The 8483-nt window shown below is 39.2% G+C and overlaps 1 protein-coding gene across 1 annotated transcript in view; it reads left to right on the plus strand.

The window, feature by feature from the left end:
• Positions 1 to 7916, plus strand: part of ufm1 (ubiquitin-fold modifier 1) — a 10837-nt gene extending 2921 nt beyond the window's left edge. Inside the window, exons 3-6 of the mRNA XM_023416630.1 lie at positions 389 to 446; positions 3988 to 4027; positions 5778 to 5810; positions 7471 to 7916. Of these exons, the coding sequence (XP_023272398.1) occupies positions 389 to 446; positions 3988 to 4027; positions 5778 to 5810; positions 7471 to 7544 (205 nt within the window). The 3' untranslated portion in view covers positions 7545 to 7916. The remainder of the gene's footprint in view (positions 1 to 388; positions 447 to 3987; positions 4028 to 5777; positions 5811 to 7470) is intronic.
• The last annotated feature ends 567 nt before the right edge of the window (positions 7917 to 8483 follow it).

Consider the following 8483-nt stretch of genomic DNA (forward strand, 5'->3'; position numbering starts at 1 on the left):
GGGGGTGACTGTACTGCAGGATTCATTGGAGAAGCATCTAGCTGAAACTGTATAACTATTTATGCCACAAATAGTCTCACATGCTCTGACAGAAATGACTCTGACAGAAGTAATGTTACACTCAATTGAGTCTTGTAAAGGAAATTTCCTTTTGTTCTCCTTTTTTCTGTGTGTGGAGCTGCTGTGGTATAAGTGTCAAACCCTCAAACACCAGAGCAGCACAGGTGCTTGTCGATCAAAGCTCAGGTCCAGAGGTTCAGAGATGATATTTAATCATGTGGCATTCCTGCTTTAAAAAGCAAACAGTAAAAACATGGGGAATAAAGTAAAGTCTGGATTTTGTGGTGTTTTGAATTAAATCCTGTTTTAATGCATTGTTTTGTTACAGACTAAGCGTCCCAGAGAGCACGCCGTTCACAGCAGTTTTGAAGTTTGCAGCTGAGGAGGTGAGTTTACAGTTTTTGGTTGTTCTCTAAAGACTTTCAGGGTCTTGCTTTATGTACTATCATAGAAATACTATAAGATGCATACTTATACACATTAAGGGATCCATATCAAGAACGTTTGGCATTTATATGTTTATGTATATCAGCAAATAAATCATCATCTGTGGCTTTTATTATTATTATTAAAATTATTATTTTTAACTCTCAAATAATGATTTTGGAACTACTATCAGTCAGGCTTTAATCTCTATATGACCATAACAGCTTGCTAATTTGGTATCTGCAGTTATTCATGACCTTTGGTAAACTGAACTGAAGTCTCAGAGCTGCAGGTGTTACAGACACAGGAAGCATTTCAGCTGCGGTTTTCAGTCATCTTTCTCGATTGGCTTGTATTTCAATCAATACAGCTGTCTGCACAGGCTGCATAATGCCCCATGTGTCACACACACACAAAACCATGGCATAAAGCCTCCTTTTAGGCTGCAGGTCTATTTTCTTCCATATTATGCACATAAACATACAGCAGCACTGATGCTGAACGCACCCTGACAGAAAGACTGCGGCTCCTGCTGATGATGTGCGGCTTTTACAATGTGCAGACGGGGTGTTGTTGTGCTTCTGTTATAAACCAGCATCTTGATGGGATGTAATATTCACATTCATTGTCTGGCTTTGCATGATTTAACCTTGGAGGCACCATCAAGCAAACAGAGAGAGTATTTTCAGTTGGATAATATTAATCATTTTAACCAGTAAAAGAGCAAAGTGTTTAAAAGGAGACTGTTGTTTGCAGAGTCACAGGGATACTGTTTTTTACTTGGCAAAAGCTCGCCTCCCAAGGTGGTTGGTAAAATATAGTGTGATTAGCCAGTGCCAAGTTTACTTTTAATTAGCAGGAGTTTATTTTAATCCCGTATTGACCATTAAAACAGTGGCTGATGTGTTGAACAAGGAGACAGAGACACCTCATACATTAACAAATTACAGAAACCTCATATCCTGAAAGACATGCTGTAGCTAAAAATGTCTATTATTTTATTCAGTAATCATTAAGAGGTGATTTTCTTTTTTACTGTATCCTTTTTTCCACCAATTTTCCACTACCTCAAACAAAGCTCCAACAACACCCATTCATTCTAGATCTAAACTGTATGTCATGTTTGCTGCTTGTGCTACCTGGCAGTGGTTTGTTGAGCAGGACTCTGCTAACCCTATCTCCCCGGTGACAGACTGATTCCACCGTCTTTTCACCACAAATCCCACCAGCCCACATCCCTCCTCTGTCGAACACTGAAGTAGGACATGTATTGTGACCGTGCTGAGTGATTTTCTTCCAGAAATTCAAGCGTGGCTATCGTTCCCTCAGGCTCTTTCCCAACTGTTTTTGTGTATGTGTGTGTGCCGTTTTAATGTGGACTAAAATTTGTGTGAAAACGCGAACACACGTGCGTCTGACTAGTGTGTAAGTTGGCTGACAAAGGCTGAAAACAAAACGCACTCCACAGCATTTTCTTTTTTGCTTGTTTCACAAAGTTTGTTTCTGAAGACATTGTAACTGCAACTCCTATTATTATGAAGTTGTCTCCCAACAAAGCCAGTGAGTCTCATTGCGCTGACTCAGTGGATGAAGCTCTCTGTTTTGATGTTTTATTCACAGTGTCTTCAGGCCAGTTTGAAATTGAATAGCAGCATGTCACTGACTATTTAACCAAAATACTTTAGTGCTGCTCAAATCCCAGAAATGTCAAATACTAGCTTCTGTTGTGGATTTCACTAATGGGGTGTAGGGACATACCACCATCAAACTATCAAACTGATAGGAAACAGAGACAAAGAACCCTTCTCTCATAAACACACAGGCTTTTAGCATGTCAGAGACATGCACAACCAGACCACGGGTCAAAGGTTCAGCTCCAGAGGATCAACAAATGGACAACCTGGCAAATTGGAGCAAACAATTTAAATCTCCATTTTGTAATATAAGTCTGTCTCTGTATTGATATTTGATTGCTTCTTATATAGGAAAAAGAAAAACCAAAAGCACTTGATTATTCCTAAGGTGTGAATCCGGGACGCTCTGTGTCACGAATGAATAGAAACGCACAAACCCTCTGTCCCTCTTTAGATAACAGTCATAAACTACAACCCACGTCCCAATCCTGTGACGTGTAGTGACGAGCAGAACACTCTTCACAGACACAGATCTGAGAAAAATACAAAATTAAATATCTAACTATTCTATTCTAATTAATGTGATGCCTCTATGTAATAGGTCAATGGCTGCTTCATGTAATGTTTTATGGTCATGGTGGAAGACGAATGTGCAAAGGAAAACTCTAGATTATACAATTCTAAGGTTCCATGGAAAATTACTCTCTTCTCTAAAGCTGAAACAAAGGAGAAGATGGGTGACGCCCCAGAAACATGCGCCAGCCCCCAGGGGATAAAGCAGTTGTGATCATTTCACACATGGCTCTCAGCAACAGCTCTTAGCTGTCAGCTTTTAGCAATTGCTTTTTGCCATTTTGCTCTTTATCGTTTTGTCCGTGTCCTTTGTTCTTTCTTTGCCACGTTCTCCAAGTAACATTCTTTTTGTCTACACACGCAATCTTTTATTTTTATAAGCCAAGTCAAAACCAACTGAACCAAAACAGCAGAACTGCCTCAGAGTAAGTTTTTGTAACTTTTAATTATTATCACGTTTTCCTTTCTGAAGATTTTTGACAGTTTAGAGTAATCTGGCCAACGCAGTCTCCTCTGTAGTTATCCAGCGACAGTTAAGTGCATTAGAGTTTTATTTCACATCAACCCGCAAGAGATGCCAGCAGATAACACGACCTGCCCACGACCGCCTGCAGAGAAGCCTACGAAGACATCAAGAGTTCCCCGAGACAGAAAGTCTGTTGGCCGAAATCATCAAAGCTGAAGCTGCTGTGGGACACTGGCAGAACCCGTTACCATGGTAATGTGCACGACAGCACACTTCCATCCAGAACATGTCGTCGACAATTACCAACCATCTCAGCCACCTGGGTTCCAGCCAAGGGTCTCAAGCTACAGCGCAACTCCAGTAGGCCGGTCTTCACTTTCTGCTCGTGATGGCGTTCATGCCGAAATATAACAATATTCAATCTTCAGATCTCATTCGTAGACCTAGTGAGCATTAGTTGTACGTATTGTACATAGCCGTAACATATTCACTTCCACCATTGCCAACTCATCAGTTCATTTCATTATTATATTCATCTTGATGGTTATTAGACATTGCATTTACTCTGTAGATAGTGGTCTACTTATTACATTTCTTTATTTACACTGTCATTGTCCTATTGTGTTCTTTTCAAGATTGGAGATCCATTGAATCGAGAAGTCAGGGCTTCTGATATAAGATTGATCACATTAATCAATAAAGAAAATCAATAACATTGTCCTCCCTGAGGACTGGTGCCCCCTTATCAAAGAGAGCAAATTTGAAATTGCGGTATTCACGATGTAGGGGATGTGTAATCATTGTTCTCTGCTTCATTTTCTTTTACAGTTCAAAGTGCCGTCAGCAACCAGCGCAATAATAACAAATGGTGAGTGTGTGTGTGTGTGTGTGTGTGTGTGTGTGTGTGGGGGGGGGGGTCTTTCTACGAATGATTTTTTGTTTCTTTAGCAAGTGCAAAATCGACATGTTTACCAGCTTGACAGTTATTAATAACGGTGTTAGAGAGAGACCCTCATTCCTGTAGAAGTTATGTGTTTTGAGAAAAACACAGATTTCAAAACCTCAACAGCAAACTTGAAGGATTTGACGGGGCTCTAAAAAAAAAATCAGGGAGTGCTTAAGGCAATTTCTGAACTACAGTGTGATGCTGGGAGTATAAATAAATAAATTCTGTCTGTTCAGATAATGATACATCATAATGATCAACAAAATTCGAATTTTCACTTAAACGTCAAAATTATTTATTTAACAGAATGTCTGAAACACTGCATATAGTAGCCTCGAAATCCTAATAAAAAGAATTTAGGTAATTTGTAAGAAATATTGAACCAAGAGGAAAATCATTTACTACACTAACATGACACAAGAAGCATGTGGAACCCATGTCAAGTTTTTTGATGTATTTCTGGTTCCTGAAATTTTGAGAGAAAATTGCTGTTTGTGTTTCTTGTATTAATTTCCAGCATCAAACCACAGAGTATGATTAGTCCTGTTTGGGCATTATTCACAGCAGCTTTAATTAATGGCAGCCTCCGTGTCTGCTATTAATTCTGCTTGACCTTTATTGATCTGTATCAGCTACCAGCTGGAATTGCAAGAATGCTGATGGCACTTATCTCAACCCCCAAACCCCCGCTAACGCACATTGACCAATAATTGGCACAACATTTTGTTTGCACATTAGAAACAAGTAAAAATTAGAGCAAATTAGAGCCCAGATAAAACAGCAATTAAAGATGATTTATATTCAGAAATATATCACATATCATACTCAATATACTGCTACTAGTAAGAGGATTATTTGACTTGATTATTTCATTGACAATATGAAGTGCTAAACTAAATTCAAGCATTTAGAACCGTGGCTGTCAAAATAACGGCCTATCAGGGAACAGTTTCTATCAAATACCCAACAGAATCACGTCTAAAATAACCCGAGGCTGTAAAATGTAAAAATACTCGGCAGGATTCGTCCAGGCACAGAACACTTGTAACCACAGTTGTAGTAATCACTGGAACAAATTACAGTAAATTGTCTTTGTGGCTGTTAGAAGGAAAATTGTCAGCTTATTCAGTGTATCCTGACAATTAAACTGTGCAGTGCCACGTGAAAAAATAAAATAAGATAAAAAACTGATGATGTTTTCGTTTACCTCTCCACCTCTGTGCTGACAGCGTTAGGCTACAGAGAGAGAGAGAGAGAGAGAGAGATGTTCATAAGGAGTATGCCTGATGTATTTTGTCACATACTGGAGGTTAGTCATAAAAAGATGACATTTTCTCACGGCTGTGGGAACATATTGGACTTGTGAGTGTTGCACTGAGATGAGGTTTGTGTTAAAATGGCTGACATATGACCGCCACGCTAAACGTGAGTTTTAGTTTTATCAGTGCTGAATTAATGACTGGTCTGTTATTATTCCAGATAGAATTGCCTGCTGCTGAGGCACGCTCTCATTTTTGTTGTTGCCTAGTGCAACATCATTATGGATGAACTGCTGATATTGTAAATGGTCTTTTTTTCATTTCCGTGCTGCTCATTTGCATGACAGTCTTCTCATTTTACATTGTGTTGATGTTTTTTGTTTATTTTTTTTCCTTTCATTGTTGGCGTGCAGATGGAATAGGAATCAACCCTGCCCAGACAGCAGGTGAGTTGTGGTGTTCGTTTGGAGTCCATGCCTTAGAAGATCTTTAAAGCTACTGTTTCCACAGAAGAAAACTGAATAAGATTAGTTTGGCAAAGCCCTCAGAGGCAGTGACGTCTGTGGATGGTTCTGCAAAAGATCACAAAGAAATGTAAGGTTTAATATGAAAAGCCTTATTTGAGGTAACTACAATCAAATCATTCCAGGATGATGATCAGGTTTATTTAAGTCAGGTTTGAACAGTAAAGTTAAATTTGTATCAGAGGATGTACAAAAAACAGCTCAGAGGTGTTAAGCAGGGGCCATTGATTCATAAAGTAATCGCTGTGATGGGCAGCGATGAAAACCAACCAAATTATCTGATAAAGTTGAAATGCTAAAACTCGTGTCAAAACGTCACATCACCACTGGACATGCTCAAACACTGAGCCACATCTGTATTGGCGTTGAGTGTTATCAGAACTGAGAAATGGAATGAAATAAAAATGGCTGCTGCACAACTGAGGTAAACCCCCAATAACAGTCTAGAATAGAATATATATATATAGAATAAATTGAAAAATGAAATGATTAAAATAATCTTGAGTTAGCAAGATAATCCCGATTTAACTGAGTGTCTGAGCAGACCTCACAGTTGTTTGTATGGAGATGGCGTTTACTGAGTCATGAATATAGATGCATTGCCTGGAGAAGCAGCATTTAATGTGAAATTAAAAAGTGACCTCTGACTGGAGGCGAACTAGATGCGGAAATCTGTTTAGTCACTTGCCTTTAGATTCCCATATTATTGCTGAGCTGCAGTGAATCACTTACGAACACAGTACGAACCCCCCGAGGTTCATACTGAAAGTGTAGCCCACCGCTCCTTATGTAAGTCATCACTTTCAACAAAAGACAGGTAACAGATGACTGGGTTTTCTGCATAAAGCAGGATAAGCTAATGCCTGCTTCGACCGAAGGCAAGATTGGGTGTTTTTCGGTTAAGAAAAGGAAATAAGTGGTGGGCATTCACAGCATCTTTTTTTTCTTTTTTTTATCTGCGCAACATCCATGCTGTGTGGTGCTGCCAAGAATAGCCTCGGTTCAGACACCTCTGTCAGATTGCCTTTTTTTTTTTTCACCCGCTGCAGCCAGTCTACCTCATGTTCACAGGATTGAGTTCATGGTGGAAACTGATCCGATGTAATTTTACAACCTTTTTCTCCTCACACAACTTCATAAGGCCAATATTGTACATTTCCGGAGGCATAATAGAGGTGCACTTATGCACTGATGGCCCTGAGAGTGATGCATGCATATATGATCTCAGCATGGTTGCTGCTTGAATTAACAAGTTAATGAATTAAATTACATTAGGGTTATTGTATATTATTCAAATGAAGTTACTGTGTGTGCGTGCTCGCTAAAATACACCTGATAGATTCTTTAATCTTTATATTAGGGTTTAAGATAATCAGCTCCAGTTATATTAACAAACTCAATTGGTTTTCAGTATTTTTCATCACTGTCTTGAGAGTAGGAATTGTTTTCTAGTTTCTCTCCCAGCTGGTAAAATTACATATTGTTTTGCAGCGTAGCAGCAATAGTGGCTGTAAAACGCCCCTATTAAAGCACACAGATTATAAACTGTTCTCTTTATGTGGTGCTCTGTCCTGTGTTGCAGGGAATGTGTTTCTAAAACACGGCTCAGAGCTTCGCATCATTCCCAGAGACAGAGTGGGAGGACAAGGAGACTGATGCTGCTTTTCCCTCCTTGACGGCAATAATCACTCACCCGGCAGAATCATATAACACTTGAGACCCAGGAAACACCTCAGCATGTGTCATATTTATTTTCTGGCCCACAACTGACAGTGACTCACATGAGAATATATATATTTAAACGTGATGATGACATGCATACACTCTTGCATGCTCCCTGCTTCAGCTTTTTTCTTTTCATCTTCTAAGTGTAACTGCATCAAAAGATTTACCCAGTAATTGACATACACAAACACAGCAGCGTCATCCTGGGAAAGATTTTAGCGAAGATTAACAAACTGCTGAGTGAACAGTTATAGCTTTTGTATCTTTGTAAATGACAATAAACAATCAGTATGACTAACAGTACATGCCTATTTTGCAATGTTTACTTTTTTTAACGGCATTGTGAAGATGGCAATGTTTTTTGAATATATGTACAAGATGCTTTTAAGGACCATTTTCATTATATCATGTGGCTGTAGATGCAGGTAAATGTCTGTTCACATTAGATGTTGTCAGGCACCTGTTGTCAGGGAAGTATTCCTCAAATCATGGATCTGTGCTGAACCTGTACTGTGGACCAGATTTTCCCATAACTAAAAGAGCATATGAATATTGTGGCTAATGTAAAGAAGTGTGTTTGTTCGGTTGTCGAACTGTTCAGGCACGTGGATCTTTGCTGCCCTCTGTCAGGTTACATTATAACATCGGTTTGTGCTTGAGCCAAATGCCTCACCTCTGTATTTCAAGCCCTGTGTTATGTTGCACAATAAATATAAAAAAAAAAAAAAAAAAAGATTATCCTGAGTAATCTAAACTTTGTTTTAATTTGCACTGCTAGATTAATTAGGAGCTGAGGAGCAGGTGGTGAGAAAATGAGGCAGCCATCCAAAGATCGTAGATTGAAGTGCAGAGGCCCCCCCCCCCCCCCCC

This window comes from Seriola lalandi, unplaced genomic scaffold, assembly GCF_002814215.2.
Source record: "Seriola lalandi dorsalis isolate HSWRI2012SDOR001 ecotype SW California unplaced genomic scaffold, Sedor1 jcf7180002054567, whole genome shotgun sequence".
Lineage (NCBI taxonomy): Eukaryota > Metazoa > Chordata > Actinopteri > Carangiformes > Carangidae > Seriola > Seriola lalandi.